This window comes from Corvus hawaiiensis, chromosome 12 (assembly GCF_020740725.1).
Source record: "Corvus hawaiiensis isolate bCorHaw1 chromosome 12, bCorHaw1.pri.cur, whole genome shotgun sequence".
Taxonomy (NCBI): Eukaryota; Metazoa; Chordata; class Aves; order Passeriformes; family Corvidae; genus Corvus; species Corvus hawaiiensis.
This window is the reverse complement of record NC_063224.1, coordinates 20,443,783-20,462,025: the sequence shown is the minus strand read 5'-3', so window position 1 is coordinate 20,462,025 and position 18,243 is coordinate 20,443,783. Positions and strand designations below refer to the sequence as shown.

At 41.7% G+C, this 18,243-nt stretch overlaps 1 protein-coding gene across 13 annotated transcripts in view; it reads left to right on the top strand.

Moving 5' to 3' along the window:
* CHST8 (carbohydrate sulfotransferase 8) overlaps positions 1 to 18,243 on the top strand; it is a 188,108-nt gene that overhangs the window by 26,168 nt on the left and 143,697 nt on the right. For 5 of the 13 annotated variants that reach the window (XR_007206264.1, XR_007206262.1, XR_007206265.1 and 2 more), the window contains exon 1: positions 16,910 to 16,969. Coding sequence is in view for 6 of the 13 variants with exons in the window: in XM_048316321.1 (XP_048172278.1) it covers positions 16,861 to 16,969 (109 nt within the window). In the remaining 7 variants the exon portion in view is untranslated. Of the gene's footprint in view, positions 1 to 5,060; positions 5,354 to 9,070; positions 9,255 to 12,430; positions 12,498 to 16,741; positions 16,970 to 18,243 lie in introns of those variants that run through there. The other 8 variants (XM_048316325.1, XM_048316320.1, XM_048316321.1 and 5 more) reach the window with 5 other exon arrangements.

Below are 18,243 nucleotides of genomic sequence, written 5' to 3'. Positions count from 1 at the left end.
GAAAACAGTTGCTAGTCCTTTTCCTCTCATTCTGCAAGGTGCAGCTTCCAGTTATTCCCAGGCACCTCAGCCAAACAACAAGGACCCGGTTCAGAGAGGACCATGCTCTAGTTGCACTCTGTGCTACCCTATGCTTCAGCATCTCGTTTGTGATCTTGTGTGTTCTCTGATAAGGTTGAGTTCAGCAGTTGTTTTAAGTGTGAGGGGAAGAGACAGTGTTGATCATTAGGACTGACTGGTTTAGTCAGTGGTGAGCACTCATGTGAGTGTGTAATACAAACCTCATTTAACATTAAGGGATCTGTCTGCCCACCTTCATGTTTTCCTGCAGCTAAATTGGGAAGAGCTGCAGGAGGAAGGGTCAGGTGATGCTGCTGACATGGCTCAACCATTTCAACACATCAGGTAGGTCTTCAGTTTGGGGGGTTGTTTATTTTCCTGAACAATAGACTCCTAAATTTTGTTTAAGAGGGCCTGCATGCCTCTAGAGATAAATGTCTGTGGCAGTAAGGCTGTTTTTTTTAGATAATTTTCAGAACAGTTTAGATATAGCCCATGTACACATTCAGCTTGAGAATTCCTCCACCACACAGCCGCTGCTCATTGCCTACACTTGCTGTGTGCAGTCTCCCATGTCCCCTGGGTTATCCCTTTAATGGCTTTGACATTAAACACCTGAACAGTTGCTCAGTATACAGAATAGGAAAAAAAAGGATGAGGCAAGATGGATAAAAGATAAATAGAGGTGACAAAGAAGGAAGCACTAATGGTGCAAACCAAAATAGCTCTTTTTATGTATAAGGAGGTCCTTGAAACACAAATACATCACAACTATTAGCCATAAGATGTGCAGTTTGCTTATGTTAGTCGTGGTGCTCTCAATTCACTCTGTTTTACTCATCTCCAATATTTTACACGCAATTTTGATTTTGTAGTTACAGTTTAGTTACATGGGAAAGAGGCTCCAAAGTGTTTTTGTCACACAGTGTGTGCTGGAAGTGTGTTTAAACCAGAACTAAGGGCTTGAAGAGGTCTCAGGTCCTGCTTGTTTTGCAGTCAACATTTAGCAATATTACAGTTACGATGCTACCTTAAAAGGGTGCAAAATTCACCTGTAGGAACAATCAATAAAATATATTAACGATTTGGAAGAGAAAGTAATGGACTGGAAGCTGGGAAAAGCCAGAATAAAATCTAAACTAGTGCACTTAACACCTCTGTTACACCTGAGTATTTTGGGGATCTGACACTGGTCCAGCCACTCTTAGGCACACACAGCAAGACAGTATTTGGGCAAAGCTGTCATTTTCCCTGTGGTGCATGTACATAAACTCTAGTCACTGTTAGCCCTGAAGAGGGCTGCAGAGCTGCAACATTGCTGTCTGGAACCACAGGAGTTCCTCTGCCAGCTTCTGGAGTTTGTTAAATTAAACTTTTACAGCAAGATATGACACCCAGAGCAGCACAGTGAAGTTTTAGTGCTAGTGATCAGCTCACACACTGCTAATTGCAAGTGGGGTAGAAATAATGTGCAGCCTGGCTTGACTTTAAAAAAGTGTATTTTCCTCAAATCCAACACTGTTTTTCCTCTGTAGGAGTCACACAACCATGAAGTGTCATCTGATGAGACAGCAGAACATAAAAGGTGTAGATTTCAGGCTCTGGATATTTTCATCTTGCCAGGATGAGTAGAGGCATTGGTCTGAAAAGAAAGTTGCTAAGGAGACAGAAGTTGCTTTCAGTGAACTTGAACAAAACCAGGACAGTGACAGGGCTTCCTTGAGAAATACACCCCAGTAAAGCTCAGCTGTGTTGTTACAGCAGCCCATCCCTCTGATGTGAGCAGAGCCCACCACCTAAGAGCTGACACTCTCACTCCTCCTTAAACCATACCCAGTGAGATGTTGGCAGGCACTGCAGAATTGGCTCTGTTGGCCACTCTTGTTGAGATGAGAAGGCACAAAATCTGTTGTGTATCTTAACTTAGTCTAGCTAAAAGGTATGGAGTGACTGGGCAGGATCTGGATCAACCTAAGGGAAATTAAACAGGAAGGACATTCTTCCTTCTTAAAAACCAGACTTCTCTCTGCTGAGAGGTTCTATGGTGTGCATTTAGTGTAGCAACATGATACAGCTCCAAATTTTTTTCTGAAGTTTTTTCCCGGAGCACTTAAGAGTGTCTTGTATCAATACATTTTGGTGTCCTTAAGAGTGTTTTCTATCAATGTATTTACCATGCAACATGTATGTATTATGAAATTATAGTAAAATTCACAATATTAGTTTGGGGAATATAGGACACAGAATTTATCTTTGTCAAGGAAAGCATCCCTTACATCACAAAATTATGACCAAAGAATACATATTCAAAGAGGTATCATTTTGTTAAAAAGCCATTTTGGCCATGAAAATTGACTTGCTCTAATCAAAACCACAACACAATGTAAAATAACAGAGAGGTGACTACACTTTTGTGGGCATCTGAGCATAAAATGTTGAAACAAGATTATCTGTGAAATGAAGGGACTCAAGGGCACTTGCTGTCACCTACCTACTGCTCTGCCCACAGAAGGGAGAATTCACACTAGAGAGCACCTGAGTCAGGTAAAGAAAAATCACATGGCATTTCATTTTTCTGTTTTACTGATTTCAAGTGTTCAAAATTCTTGAATGACACTCTCCAAAATAATGAGGTTTAAAAATAGTAAATGTCAGAAATGCTTTCTGGTTTTTATTCCATAATCAAAGTAATTACAACACTATTTAAGGTTAAGTGCCTTATTATTAATCATTCATTACCTGTGATTGAATTAAGGGCCAGCAGCATTCAAACCAGTCCCACAGGCACTTGCTAGCTGGCTACTACCCCTTTCTTAATATAAGTAGCACAACTCTGTCTCCAGGGACTCTAGCAAAACATTAGCTTTTGTAACATGGCTGGAAAGGTACCAAGTTTGGGTTATTTTCAGTCTGTGGGAGTAAGTTCCATAAAAAGAGCTGGTTGGGGAATTCTCCAGCAGAAGGTTTTTCAGTAAGAAAATGCCCTTTTCGCACAACCAGTGTTTTCTATGTGGAAAACGAAAATTTTTAAAAATACATTTTTCCCTGGGAGAATCAAAACAAAGGCTGGCCCAGCTGCTGCCTGCTACACACTTCCAGTTCCACTTTCAGCAAAAAGTGAGTTTAACAGCTGCTTCCCAGGCAAGCTGCTGGACGTTAACAGTCCCCAGCTCTCTGTCCTCCTGGCGTGTGCCAGCTGCAAAGGGAGAGGAGCTGGATGAAGTGGGGAGGACTAGAGCCCTCCACATTCCTGGTGAACCTTTGCCAGTTCCCAGGCTTGCTGCACAGCTCTCCAAGTGCTTAGCAGCCACACACAATGAAAACACTACTTCCGGGGCCAAGAAATTAAATTTTTCTGAAAATCCCATTTCTACAAAAATGTCACCTTGACATTTTGTCCTGGCTCAATACACCTGTTTTCCCTGGGGAACAGAGTTTCTGTTTTCAAGATGATTCTGCCCACGCATTGCAGGCTGTTGGGAGACCCCCCCTGCCAGCCACTCCCGTGTGTGTGACAAGGACATGTGGCTGAGTGACCCTGCTGGCCGCGGCCCTGGCCGTGGGGAAGGGCTGTCCTGGTGGTGAGGCCTCTGCAGAGGGGCTGGGGTACCTGAGGAAGCAATTAACAACCGAGCCTTGAAATTAGAGCTGAGATCAGAAGAAAAGCTCAAATCCCTCTATCACCAGAGCTATGAAATGTTCATTCCAACCACAGCATAGAAACATGGGTTTAATGACACTTAAATCTATTGGTATCGTACAGCATCCTAGGACATGAATATATTCATCTCTTTGCTTAGTCGTAGGAAATTGCAGTGATGGATTGACATAGTTTTATAATTGCATGTGATGCACAACCAAAACAGAGCTCAGGCGCTGAGCTGCATCCTAACTAAATGCTCAGTATTTGTTAATAATGAAAGTTCAGCTAGCATGATATAAGAACTGCACATATAGGATGAAATATTAATTTATTATGCTTCAGTGGAGATTTTTAAGGTAGCCTGATTTTCCTTGAATGCATGTATTTATCAGCCTGAACACAACTAGCACTCTTTAAGATTTCTCGCTGAAAAGAAATTGAGCGTGCAAATACTCTTTCATCATAATCACACTGACTCTGCAGGGTAATTCATAAAAGAGCCAAAAATATATTGAAATTCAATATTATTTTAGTCCAAATCAATATTAATAATTGTTTGTATTTTTAAAGTGCAATTTACAATTGAAAAATGTACAGAGATCAACCCATAGTTGCTAACACATCAAATTTTCCTATTAAAGTTAAAGGTGTAGTAATTTTACTTCAAAATGTTTCTTAAAAAGCAAGAGAAGGCATTGATCTGTGAAAACAGCTATCTATTATTTATATGAACAACATTAGAACATATTTTAATTATAAATGAGCTGAAAGGTCAGTAACTATTTTATTTTGAAGGTCTTGATTTTAAATTTGGATAGCTTAATAAAAATATTTATGTCGGATGGCTCCCAGTGGAAAGTGCACAGAAGGATTTCACAAAACACTCTATCTAGAGTCAAACCCCAGTTCTGTTAGTACCTTTTACAGAACCATTAAATGTGAGTGATTACAATAAACTAATAATAATTTCTTTCATCTTCAGTCATAGAATCATAGAATGGTTTGGAAGGGACCTTAAAGATCATCTAGTTCCAACCAGATTTTAATCTAGTTCCTTCCAGATTCTTTTGAGTGTGAATGCCTTGATTTCAGTACCAAATGCAGATATTTGAGTTTGCAGTGATGTTGTCTGAACCCTCAGCCAGAACTTGAGCATTGTCAGCCCAAAGGAGAGCCAGCCCAAGGAAGGGATGAATAACCTGGTGTGGTACAGGGCTGCCCACACTAGACAGGAAAAGATCCCTGGTTTGTATTAGATTTATTGCTTCAGTGTCTGGGCCCAACTCACCAACATGCTGGTGTCTCAGCAGTACAGTCAGAGCAATGGTGCTGGGAAGAGGAATGCCAGAATGCCTTTTTTCCTCCCCAGGAGGAGTCCTCTGTGTCACAAATACTTTGACCGTTGCTCCATTTCCTGGAGGAGGCACCATTCTGCCTGTCCACAGCAGAGGGAGGAAAGGACTGAAGGTTTTAGGCCGTGTCTGCTGTCTCCTCACTGAATGCAGAAGCCGAGAAGGGATGGAGTTACAAACCAAGTCTGATGTCAAGTGCGTGGAGTCAATAGAGTATATCCATTCCTAGAGACCATCAGTGGAACAACAGGAAGTTTGCTGGTGACATTTAGTGATCTCCGATATTTGCAGCACATGGGTATGCCTAGCAGCTACTTGCCTTATCTGTTCTTATTACAAATCATACAAAATGTGCTTAAAATAACTGAGTAACAAATCAAATAGTAATATTCTCCCACTGTACCAGCATCACAGAACTGATTTTAAAGAGATTTCATGCCTGTTCAGGATTCTCATTGCAGCTCAATATCAAAAATTGCGTTCTGTTTAAAAGGCTGAGTAGTTGATATCCACAGGTTTCCTCTGACTGCTGCAAGTGTGGAGTGTCTGAAATTCTGGTGCAGAGTAGCTTGCAGGAAAGGAAGAACTGGAAGTGTATCACATGTAGAAGTCCAAGTTCCTTGTACCGTGACCATCATTCTCCCCTGTGTAAATGGGACCTACGGACAACCTTGCCCTTCCTTTCCCACCCAGCCAGTCTCACACTCAGTGCAGCCACGTCCTGATGAAACAGCCCCGTTTCCGAGCACAGCCTGTGTCTGTCTCCTCCGTGGCTCTATCGGCAGCTGCGCCCTCCTGGTGTCCAAAGCACAGCTGTGCTGAAGTTGCAGGTGGCATTGCACCCCTTGCCCAAAGCTGACCTTGGCAAAAGGCAAAACTTTTGGAAACCAAGGAATGTAAGGGTAGAACAAATGTTCACTGCCCTGTATAAGCAGTGCTCCAGTATAACACCAGTAAACATTCCTTCACACTGCCTTGCAGCTGGCACTCTCTACCCCAAGTGTCACACCTCTGCCTCTCTGCAGCCCCACCAGCTTCCACATGCACCTGCCCTCACTCACCATCACACAAAACCACTTCACTCCTTAAAGTGATGGAAAAGTTTCCAGATACTTCTCTTCGCTCATACCCACCTCTCAGTTTGCAGATCTTCCCTTGGTCCCACAAGGCGTGTGGGCAGCAGGGGCTCAGTCCAGGCCAGCCCATGCACATGGTGGCATGTCATGGCTATGCCTCTGCACAGCCAGCCAACTACCCCTTCAGCACTCAGTGCAGCTTCCCTTTATATGCTGCAGTAACTCAAGGACTGAATAAAAATAAAAACTCTGTTTCCTGTTGTTTAGAAATTGCACTTCAAATTAAAATGCAAATAGTTGTTTCATTTTGCTTTATTCTAGGGTAAAAAGTTTCATTTTGAATCAAAATATAAAAGGCATTTTAAAGCAAAAAAGAACAGTTTCCCAAGTAGATCTAGTTTTAGAACACATCTTCTCAACTAACTGCTTTGTTTTAACTGCCTAAATCAAGAACAAAAGAAAATATCTCAGCTCTGACATACAGGCATAGTCTAAGTGAAAAAGCACCTTGAGTAAACAGATGGTGATCTTTGATGAGGGAGAAAGCAAATTTCAATAAGAAACAAATTAGTCATCATGGCTAGAAGGATTAAGAGTCAGTATTAGCTGAGAACACTCAGCTGTACACCATTACAGAAGGTGCTAGAGTCAATAAAGGAACCCTCCCTACAGCCACAGCAAAATGTGCCATTTCAAGGTTAGGAGGCCTATTTTCTTCTTCCTGATGAAGAACATCACCATGAACCCACACAGTGTGAGTCAGGAGCTTTTTTTCCTTCTGCTTTTACAGAAATTTTGGTGTATTTTGTTGCCTCAAGTGCAGAATTAAAACCACCCTCACTGGTGACAAAGGTTTTTAACTTCTAGGTTACAGGGACCATTTCAGAGTTTTCCCTTTTTTTTCTGCTTGCTTATGACTTCCAGACACAGAATCTCCACTTCAGATTCTTTTATCCTTTAGAAAAGGAAATACCATTGAGGAATCACGAACCTCCACACTGTATTACATGAACTGTATGGCACATATGGCACAGTTAAGCCATAATGTTGAGGAAGAGGGCCCCACACATGTATATACATAAAGTCACTCAAAGTTATTGCTATAAAAACTATTTAAAATCTCATGATATCAAGAGGTGTGGCATGGGAATAAAACTTTTACCCAATGGATAGGAACATACTAACCTTTTATACACACATACACATATTTATTCATATGTATCAGCAGCTTATAAAATCTTTCAGTTTTGTCATCTTTTCCTCCTTATCATAACACACCTAAAACTGCAAAGAAAAACTGATTTATAAAAGAAAAATTCAAATTTACAATTGCTTCATACTGACGTAAAGGAAGAATGATGTCTGGGGTAATCACTTGTTGGGTACCCCTGGAAATCCAGCTTATTCCAGGTGCATTGTATCTTCTGAAAGAAGGCATTTTCATTTGAAATACCCAGGAAACCTATGGAATAGACAAATTAAGCAAGACAGCTGAAGAAGAATATAATAAATAGCTGTTATACGACAGTGCAATCATCTAAAAAACCCTTTGAAGATGTGAGTTACTTTAAATAGAAGAGAGATTCAGGCAAGTGGAGGGAGAGGGAAGCATTTCAGACCAGGCTTTAACAAGCAGTGGGCAGCTGAATAACCAGAACCTTTCTGCTGTATTTTACAAGAGTTCAGTACTCCCCACACAGCATATTTCTGTATGTAATATCGGATGTGGGATAACATCCCTATAAATCCTGCTGCCAGGCAGTGCCTGGAAAGGTTGGGCTGCCGTGCAAATTGTGTGCCTTCCCCTCCAGTGTGGGAAAAAAGCTGGACAAGTTCATTATTGACACTCGCTGTTTACACTCTCACTGTGCAGTTCCTGTGAGATGTTAATTTTAAACACAGTAAAAAAACTTTTTTCATTTCAAAGGCAAACTGCTTTTGAGATTATGTTTTAGTTTAGGAATAAAATTAAAACCCCTTGAGGATCTTGGAGAGGTGTGTGTTGACTTGCTAAGGCCCTGCTGCAGTACTGAGGAGATTAGTAACACATGATGCCTGCTACAATTTACACCCAGAAAGATAGGTAAGAAATCTTCTTGACTTTGAAAGGATTATTTTGGTTGTTTACTGAGTGCTGTCCCCTTTGGTCTTAAATTGTATATGAAAGTGGAAACCAGAAGTGCCCGCTTCCTATTGCCACATGTGATGGAAGTGAGAGGAGCAGCTTTAGCAGATTTGCCAGGGGTTTTGGAATGGGAAAAAGGGGTCCTACATTATCACTCTTGACTTCAGCCACATAAAACAATAACACAGCTTTTTGCAATTCTGCTGAAATTCAGGCTTTGGCACATTACATGGCTTGAGCATTTTTTGGGTCCAAAGGACAACACTGGTATATATGAGAGAGTAGAACTGGACCTACTGATACCTGACAAAACAAGTTTCCACCAGAGTAAGAGAAAGCCTCTTAACCCCTCTGTCCCCACTCTTTTGGGTATATGCGTTGACGTATAGGTGAGCAAAAGAGGCTCCTGTAATTTTCAGGATTCTCTTCCCATCAAGAGTTCCCCATTTTGCATAATTGGAAGAGATGCTGAAAGCCAAGACGTGTAAATGACACCAGTGACTGGACAATAGAGCTGTTAATAGGCAATAAGTTCTGCCTAATTTCCTGCCACACTGCTAGCAGGTAACAGAGGTGGTCAGCTCAGCATGTTCACTCAGGATAGCTGGGATGCAGGAGAGGCTAATTAGGCAGCAGGAGGAAGAGGTGTCAGCTCCTTGGGCTGGTCCCAATCTCAGCAGGTCCAATTCACCTGAGTGCCACTTCCTGCCTCTGCAAGTGGTTCTTGGGAAAATGGGGTGCAGAGCAGCGCTGCACGAAGTCACACAAGGCAGGTGTGCTTTCCCTTCCTGGATTCAAACTGCTGAGCTGGTCTGTGCATCTTGCAGGGCTTGGGAGATACCCACTGGAGCCACCTGGACAAGGGTTCATCATCATCATCCTGAGGACACCAGCTGGTATCAGGCTGAGCCACCCCTCTCCACTCAAGTATTTCACTTCTGATCTAAAAGGATTTCAGAGTTGGAGAAACCCTTAACTTCTCTGTTGATTTCATCAAAGTAGGTTTAATTCCTTTCCCCATATGAAGGGAAAATATGAATCCAGATCTTTTTAGAAGAGAATTTTGGGGATGTTTCGGGGGCAGGATATTTTGAACAGTTTCAACTTTAAAGTTAGTATTTCACCTTTCTCCAAAATGCTTCTTTTCTGTTATTGCACAAAGAAGAACATGATTATATATGGAGTTGATATAAGCCAGACAAAATGTTTTGATTTGAAATATCATCTGGAAACAAATTTGTCCTTTCCAAATCTCAGGGAGAATCGAAGTTTTTGCTCTACTGATACATGAGCACGGATATAGTGATAGAAAATACAGCACCCAAAGATGAATATTTGATGAATGGAAGCAGCCACAGGATTAATAGTTTCCTACTTTCTATGCTAAAGAAGCTAGAGGATTTGGGGCATAATTCTTAGGATTCGTTTGCATTTCCTATTTCCAAGAAGTGCTGACAGATACAGAATAATATGACTTTTAGTATCTCCACCTCTAGTACAGTGTCTGCTTTTGTAAAGCTCCTAAAAAATGTTAGTTTTGCTGGTGAATACAAATAATGTTTATAAATCCAGTCTTTGGTTCTGTAAAAATGTTACAGCAAGCCTGATCTAGATGTCAGGGGTAAAACAGAGTGGACACTTGAGGGATGGGAAAACTCAGTGCCCTGTGTTTGAAGGCCTTTTGGCTCTGTAAGAGCTTTGGAGCAAGGAAATACATGCTTGGCTCAGCTGCAGAGTGAGAAGCAGCTGTTGTTCACACACCTCCTAGAAACAGCTAATAGAGCTAGAAGAGATCACTTCAGTAATAATAGTAAATCTTTTTCCTATATTCTTGTAGTAATAATATTCCCTTTTTCTTAATTCAGCTAATTGCCCAGTATCACTATCCTAGTCTCTAACTATATTACACAAATAAAATTATCTTAATAATGCAGAAAATAAGTCCTTCATTATGGTGCCTTTTCAGAACACACAAAACAAAACCCAGTAGAAGAAAAAACCCCTCACATCTCCCAGCTGCCAACAGCTCCAGTTAAATTTCCCCAGATCAGCTACAGGAGTGCTGAAATTTAACATGTAGTTTTTATTGCTGTCAGGCAAATCTTGACTTAGAAAAAACATTTCTGCATTAATAAGTGTCTCTGAACTGGGAATCCTACCAGTGTGTGCTTTAACTGGGGGCAGGCCACCAAGGGTAAGACACTGCTGAGGCTGTGCCTGTGCACTGCCACGTTTCTCTGTACAGAGAACCTGGGCAGTGGTACCTCCGGAGTTCCACAGCGCCAGAGGGATGTCCCAGTTTGCCTCCCAGGAATGGCACAACCAGAGCTGCAGGAGTGCCTAAGCTGATCTCTGCTGCTCGGTACCTGGTTGTCCAACAGCACACGAGGTGCCTGGTGGAAAGGCAGGAATCCCTGCTTCCAGAAGACACCCGCATCCTGCTGCCTCCTTTGAATAAACAGCGGGCTCTGGCAGTGCTCTGAACCAGCAGCCTGCTCTCAACTGCAGGAAGGGCAGCTGAAGCTCACACAGCATGAGAAATTAAGTTTACCATGTATGTGTGATACTAGGCATTTACATTCATTCACAGGTGATTTGTAATTGTCCAATTTAGCAATAAGTGGATATTTGCAAAGAATTTGGGTGTTTTGTTGACTTGCTGATGTATATGGCAACAATATATAATGCTGATGCTGGTGTTGGTCTGTGTTCCTTGATTCACTGGGAGCTACTGTGGCATCTTGCAGTGAAGCCTCAGGAAGGGACAGTATAAAGGTGTCCTGCAGTGGGCAGGCACTTTACAGAGTCTCTGGCCCACCTTGGTCCTTCCCTTCCCCTGGTTCCACAGAGGTAAAAAGCCTCTTTTGGTCTCGTCTTGGCACCAGTGCCTTTCATCTTCAGGCTAATTTAGCTGGGCTGGTCACCAGCTCTGCAGTGGAGTGACAGCACACTACCAATTACAAAGAGGGCCAGGCAGCTTGGGTTCTGCAGGGTGGCTGCCTGTGAGCAGCCAGAGGGAGAAATGAGGGGCTGTAGCAACCTTGGACCCTCTGTCCCTCCTGCTCTCTGCAAATGGCTCTTGGTAAGCAATTGTTGGCAGTGCTGTGAAAGCTGCATACCCTGCTACCATGTTTTTCTAAGACAGTCTTAGATATGCTACACTCATACTCACCTCAACTGAAGATAATAGGCCTTTTCCTGGGGAAAAAGGGATAGCTTATCCTGCCACTTATCCTTTTCTACAAGGTTTTGTTTTACTTTCCTTTGATGCATCAATGTGGTTAGGGAAAGATCCAGTTCTAGATGGACCAAAGGCAAGTTCCTGAGTTTCTGCCTAAGGAGTACACCATGCCCTTAGATTGTATCTCATCAATGCTGTTCTTCACACTGACTTGTTAGCAGCAGACAAGGGAGAGAATATCATGTCTGCAAAACTCATGGATGAACAAATAGCCATGAGCTATCAGACACCACCCTGAGTGCAGCCTGCCTGACCCACATCAGACTAGGGATCAAACAACAGAGGTGTTGTCTTTCATGGACTGATCCAGTATCATAACACCAGACTGCTCGCAGTGAAAGTGTTTGGTCATTAGGCCTCCAAGCAGAGATTGCCAAAAGCAGACCTACATAGCACTAGTTTCAGAGCCACTTTTGTCAGAAGATTTAAATAAATCTTTGCAGGGTCTTTGCATACTGCTTGGGAGCAGGGAGAAATTTGTTCTGCTTCTGCGTTTGTAAAGAAAAGATTTGGTGCCTGAAAATTCTGTTATAATATTCAAGTATTTTCCACAAATGTATTTAGAATTTTTTTACCTAAAACTGTACCATCCTTTTCCTTAAAAGGCTTGCATTAATGATCCAATACCCATTCTCCTACCTCATGCTAATACTTCCTCGGCTCACAATTCATAGGAGTACTGTGGTGATTAATAAATGTCTTTGGACTGGAAAGTGCTGAGTGCTAATTACTATCCATGCACACTCATATTTGTGCTGCTTTCAAGTGCAGGGCATTCACATACCACAGTAATGGGAAAGCTTAGGAAAACAGATATTGATACCTAGGAGTTTTATCCACCATAGGAATGTAATAAGGAAGAATAAATTAAAAGTTAGATGTTTCAATTAATTATTGCACATTCTAATGAACCTCTTTCCATCTGTTTAATAGGTTCAGGGCAGCTGAAAATGGAGTTCAGATTGGAAGCTGCTTGCAACCTTATCTGCTTGCACTCTGGGTAACACTAAGAATTATAAAAATATGTTATTGGCCATTGTGAGGAGCACAGTTAAAGTATGTGACTGCAAAGTGCAAGTTGAAGGGTATGGATTCATCCAGATTCTGCCCTCCTGATGCCGGGACACTGGATGGGTCAATCCAAAGCTCCCACACAAAGCGTCCCTCGCATGCCTGAGGAAGTACTGCCTGATGAAACAGTTAGGTCAAGCTGCACTTAGGTTTTTTGTAGGTCTTTCCCCTCATCCATCTTTAAAATGATGTGATCGGAGTGTAAAGGGTATTTTCAAATGTTTCCTTAATGAGGATACTTCGTTCACATTTATCAGTCAGTGCTAGCTGCTTGCAGAGTTCCTCTGCTGCTCAATGACCAGCCTGGGAGGGCTTGGGAAGCACATGCTCAGCATCTATAAACCAGCCCTTGCCATTCACCAGCTTTGCTCACAGAGGACATGTTAATTAAAGTCAACTGATTGGAAAAATAATTACAGGAGAATAGGGAAGGGGAAAGCTTAGACCCATAATTTAAAGATCTCTGACATTTGTGTTTTGTTGAGAGTAGTCATTTTGTTGAGAGGAAAGAGGTTCTCTTTCTTTTTGCTTCTCGGACTCCTATGTTCACTGCTTGCAGAAACATGCAGTGGCTACAGGCAACAAGCAGCAGGCTTTCTTTAGAGTTATGCAAGTACATATGGCCTTTTATTCTTTCAAATATATACTTTCATCTAGCTTTTGTTACTGTTGTATATTGAGGTTTCCTAAAGAGCCTGTAATGTCTAACCTGAAAGGTTTTGTGTTCCTGGACACAGTTGTTCAATAGGATGTGGAATAATGTAAACACTCTTAACTGTTAAAAACTGCTATTGTAGCATTTTGTGCACTAATTAAAACCTGGCTAGGGGTATTCTTTCTTGATGCTGCCTCTACTTCAAATGAAAACATTTCAACAAATCAAATCCAGGGAAAATGGTTTCACATTTTAAGTTAATAATAATAATTGGTTTAGAAACCCGTATTTGCTCAAGGGTATAATTCATTAAAAAAGACCTTAAAATTCAACACTAAGCAAATTTAAACCCCTTGTTATTTGAGGGTGGATATTTTTCAGCTACTCCCTCTCAAGTGATGATTCTGCATTTCTCGGCTGCTCTGTGTCCCACCAGCTGGGGGCATTCCCAGCAGGGAGGGGCAGCGCTGCCACCTGCGCAGGGCTGGGAGGCTGGGAAACCCTCCAGCTCTCTGCAGCATCACAGCCTTCCTGAAAAACCTTGGGCAAGGCACCTGCCTCAGGCCTGTCCTGTAAAGCTGCGGTTGTAGCTTCCCATGGGCATGCAGAGAGCATAAATAGGTGACAGAAAGGAAAACCTGTATGTGAGGAAATGAGATACAATTCTTAGAAAGCTCTGACTGGACTGATTTACAAAATGATGGTGTGAGGCTGGTGTTGTACCAGCCTTGCCACCATTGGATTTGGTTGGAAATGCCTATTTATACAAACCCCTGCCTATGTAGCCAAACAAGTACTGTAGTGAACCAGGGAGAGGGTGGGTTGTATTCCCTGCTTGCCCCTAACAGCAGTGGTTGGAACTGTAACACAGTTGCTTTGAAGGCTAATCTGACTCCCTCAGTGCTTTAGAGGTAGTATTGGGCATCTAAAGGTAAATATATGTAGTAAATGCAAATATCTATGTGTAGGTTACGGGGGTTCTGGGGGTCCAGTCGGGACGGCCGGACGTAGACGGTGACGGATGGAGACGAGAGATCTCTATAGGCAGGCCTTGGGACACAGCCGGTTTATTGTAAAGGGCGTGGGTATTGGGGCGCTGCTCAGAGCTGGTAGACTCAGCTCTGAGCAGGCCCAAGAGAGCAAGAGAGTGAACGGGTGAGAGAGAGAGAGAGAGAGAGTAGGAGCATGAGTGGAAGTGGAAGAGAGAGAATGAGAATGTGAATGAGTAGAAGAGAGAGAGTGAGAATGAGAATGAGAATGAGAATGAGAATGAGAGAGAGAATGAGAATGAATAGAAGAGAGAGAATGAGAATTGAGAATGTCTGAAGTCCTGGTTACAATACAATAAATCATCTTCTGCACTGAATATTCTAATTGTCACTAACCAATCTAATACAAGATACAAATCCTATAGCATTTACATACAGCCTATAAGAGTTCTTATATTACCATAGAGTGTTACATCTTAACTTCTAAAAACTACTCTTTGGACCCCTTCTGCTGAGCTAGTAGGGTCTGCTCTGACCCTTGGACCTGTTTGCAAGCAGAGGGTATTGTTCCATCAAGAGGAGATTACTTCAGTCGGCCATACCATTGTTTTCTAGTTGTTCAGTAACTAAGACCTGGTATTTCAAAAGTGGCTTTCATTTCGATGTTGCCTGTAGTTTTCATATTCCCAAAATCTTTTGTCAGGCAATCATATTTCCAAGGCTTTCCTGTTTCATCTTCCCCAACATCTATGCATATTAGATACACAACAGGCACAGATGGACCTGCACAAGGACTTATAACAACCTGGCTTTGCTAGGGCTGAAAAACTTAGTGATATTTTCTTTTAGTTTTACTTTTAAAGATGTGAGAAAGGTTTAAAGTGAAAAAAAGAATACACAATTACTGTCTGCCATAATTTGAACAGAGAATAAAGCTCAGTTTGCTTATGCATAGGGAGAACTTAGTGCTCTGCATTCATTTAAGATACAAGTATCCCCCAGAGTTCCTGGCCTGGAGCTCTGGCGGCTTTACACACTGAATAAATATCGTTGCCACTAAATAATATTAGTAACCTTATCAGTCAGAGTCACAGAATGACTTCATCAAATGACTTCATCTTTCACACCTCGTGTTCTTCTTTGATGCATTTTAGAAATTTAGAATGCCAGTACACTAAAAATTAAAAACTTGCTAAGGAAACCATGAAAAGCATACAAATTGCCCCAACACCAAATATTCCAGGCACATTAAGAACAAATCTTTAAAGACTTTTCCTGACATAACTACTTTGAATCATCATCTCTCCACACTCCATCCTTCCTGCAAACTGGTGTTATACAGTCTTTCCATATTTAAAATCCCCTTTGTAAAAAAAGACAAGCTTCAAAAACTTTCCTTTAGATTAGGTCACATTTGCAGTAAAACATGAGGAAAGCAACATTATTGCTACCGCTGCAACCTGTTGCTGACCTCCAGCTGAGCCTCGTGTTCAATAATTTGCTGCTAAGAAATCCGGTTACATTTTGGGAAACAGTTCCACTGTCTGTGCTCTAATGAACCTTTCCGTGTGTTACCGAAAAATGCAGGATTGGCATAGCTCTGTGGCAGAAGCATTTATTTTAATTAATAAAGACATGTGGCCCTGGTAATAGTTTTCCTCTCTAGTTGCCACTCCTTCACTTTTTCAGTTCTTCGTATCGTGTGAGGACAGACGTTGCTTCCAGCAGGACTATTCGTGGCCTTAAAGCCTCAGGGCCGTGCTCAGTGAGGGGTTTAGAACGACCCACAACAGGCCCCTGTGGGAGCAGGGCTGCTCTGGGACTGCACTAAGAGCCGCTGTTGAGGATGTGCAGAACAGACCCGGAGCCTCGCTGCGAGCCCCTAGGGAGGAGAGGCAGCCGTGCCTGTGGCTCCTGCACAGATTCCTGCTTCTTGTCTGCTCTCTTCCTTCGTGTTTATTGCAAGCCAGTAAAAGGGGGTCCAAGCACTGTGACCAGGATTTCCCTTGGAAATCAATTTGCCTGTGGAACTTCTTCAATGGGTGACTTGTGGTGGTCGGCTTGAGCGTGACTGGTTTTTCTCAGAGGTGAAGCAGCAGCTGCCAGTTCTGTGTTTGGTACAAAGGTGCGGCTTTCATTATTGTTCCCCACACATTATCTCACTTTATAGCTTTTATATTTAATCAGCAAGAAATAAAAACAAAAACTGACACATGCTTCTCTTGAAGAACGCAAATTATTGAGAGGGATTTCTCTGAAAATTGCAGTCATGGCATGACCGTATTTCCCAAAATGCAATTTTTAACTATACACTACATCATCTTTTCAGCATGTTAAAATCAAGGACGTAAAATTAAAGACAAACTGATGGGGCAGAAATAGACTGGGTGATTGCAATTAACTGTACAAAAGAAATACTAGAGAAATCAGTTATTTGGTCTAAATGAGAACTTAAATCTACTATTCGGCATTGGAAAAATAAATGCCCTATATGCTAAGTTTAGGGGTTTGGTTTTTTGCTTCTTGTAGACATATTACACCAGACTTCTACCAGATGAGAGGACGAAGACTATGAGTGAAGAGTGCCCTGGAGATCACATGCAGTTCTTTTCCTGGGTGAGAACCGGATTGATCTGAGAACAGTAATTATGAGGCTGACCTGTATGTTCTCCTTCATCTTGCTGTTTGGAGCAGTTGGGCTCGTTGTCTTCATTCACCTGCAGGATCCAGAAGAAATAGTTCATCAGCAGACACCAGGTTAGCATTCTTATCTCTATTTGAATCACCTGCCCTTTCATGGTCAATATTTTGTACTTATATTCTCAATGTGTTCTACATATTTCACAGAGGATGCCTCAAAAAAGGTGTGTCTACTTAATGAAGGCTACCTTGAAAGCAGCTATCAATTTCTTAAAAAAAAAAAAAAAGGCATTTCCTGAAAAAACAGTTCCAAGGACCAAATAATTGATTATACAGGGACCTTTGCCAACGTGCATAGGGTCCAGCTGGGTGAAGTTAAGTTTCTGCTGCAGTTGAGACCAAATTTTGCTACCAACTATATCACTATAAATGTGAAAATGAGAGATTTCACCAAAAGTTCTGTTCCTGGAAATGCACACCTCTGAATTAACCTTTGCTTGCATATGGTATTCAGTGTGTCATGAGATGCAAAATAAGAGATGTATGAATGAGTTACATCAGAAACATGAAATACTTTAGGATGCACTCATTTAATTTGCTTAACTTCAATTAAACCATTCATAACTATTATTCATATGCATGCCATCTTCCTGCACTACTAACTTGAAACTGTGAAGAGCCACAAAGGCTGCAGAGATGGGAGAACTAGAAAATTGTGGGCTGAAATAGTAGTTTCCTTTTAAGGGGAGGCACACAAGAAGTATGAAAGGACCCAAGATCTCTTGATTTACTTACAGTCCTTTTCTCTTTGACTATGGCTGTAATGAAGGCTGCTTTAGAGCCTAGACAAATGCCAGTGCAGCTGCTCTTGTTCAGGATAATGCCACTGTGTGCTGGGGTTTGGTCCCTGTGTTTGCTCTTATATGCCCTGAAATTGTCTCTTGACTAAACAAATGTTTGTAAAAAGTCTATTCATATGACATCTTCATTGTACAGCGAACACAACTGTGTCTATTTAAAAGTATTACTAACATTTTTAAAGGAGCTGAACCATAACACAGAGAACTCTTAAATAATTACATTAATTGCTAATTTCTGTGTCTAGGTTTGTTAAGGGCTTGTTTCCATGTCACTAAAAAATCTGTATTTTAATATGTTGTTTATTTAGTCCAACTGCACACACACCAATTTTGAAAGCAGCCACTCAGCTGAAACCATAGAAGTAATGAATCTTCGGTGTTGTGCAAAGCAGAGAATTAACTAGTTCCTTCTGTGCTTTTGCAGGGTTTTTTTGTATGCTTAGATGCAAAAGAGTTTGTAGATTAAAAACAGGTACTGGCCATATTCTACTGAAACTGGCTGGTAGCTTGGGCACGGGGGAAAAGATGTAT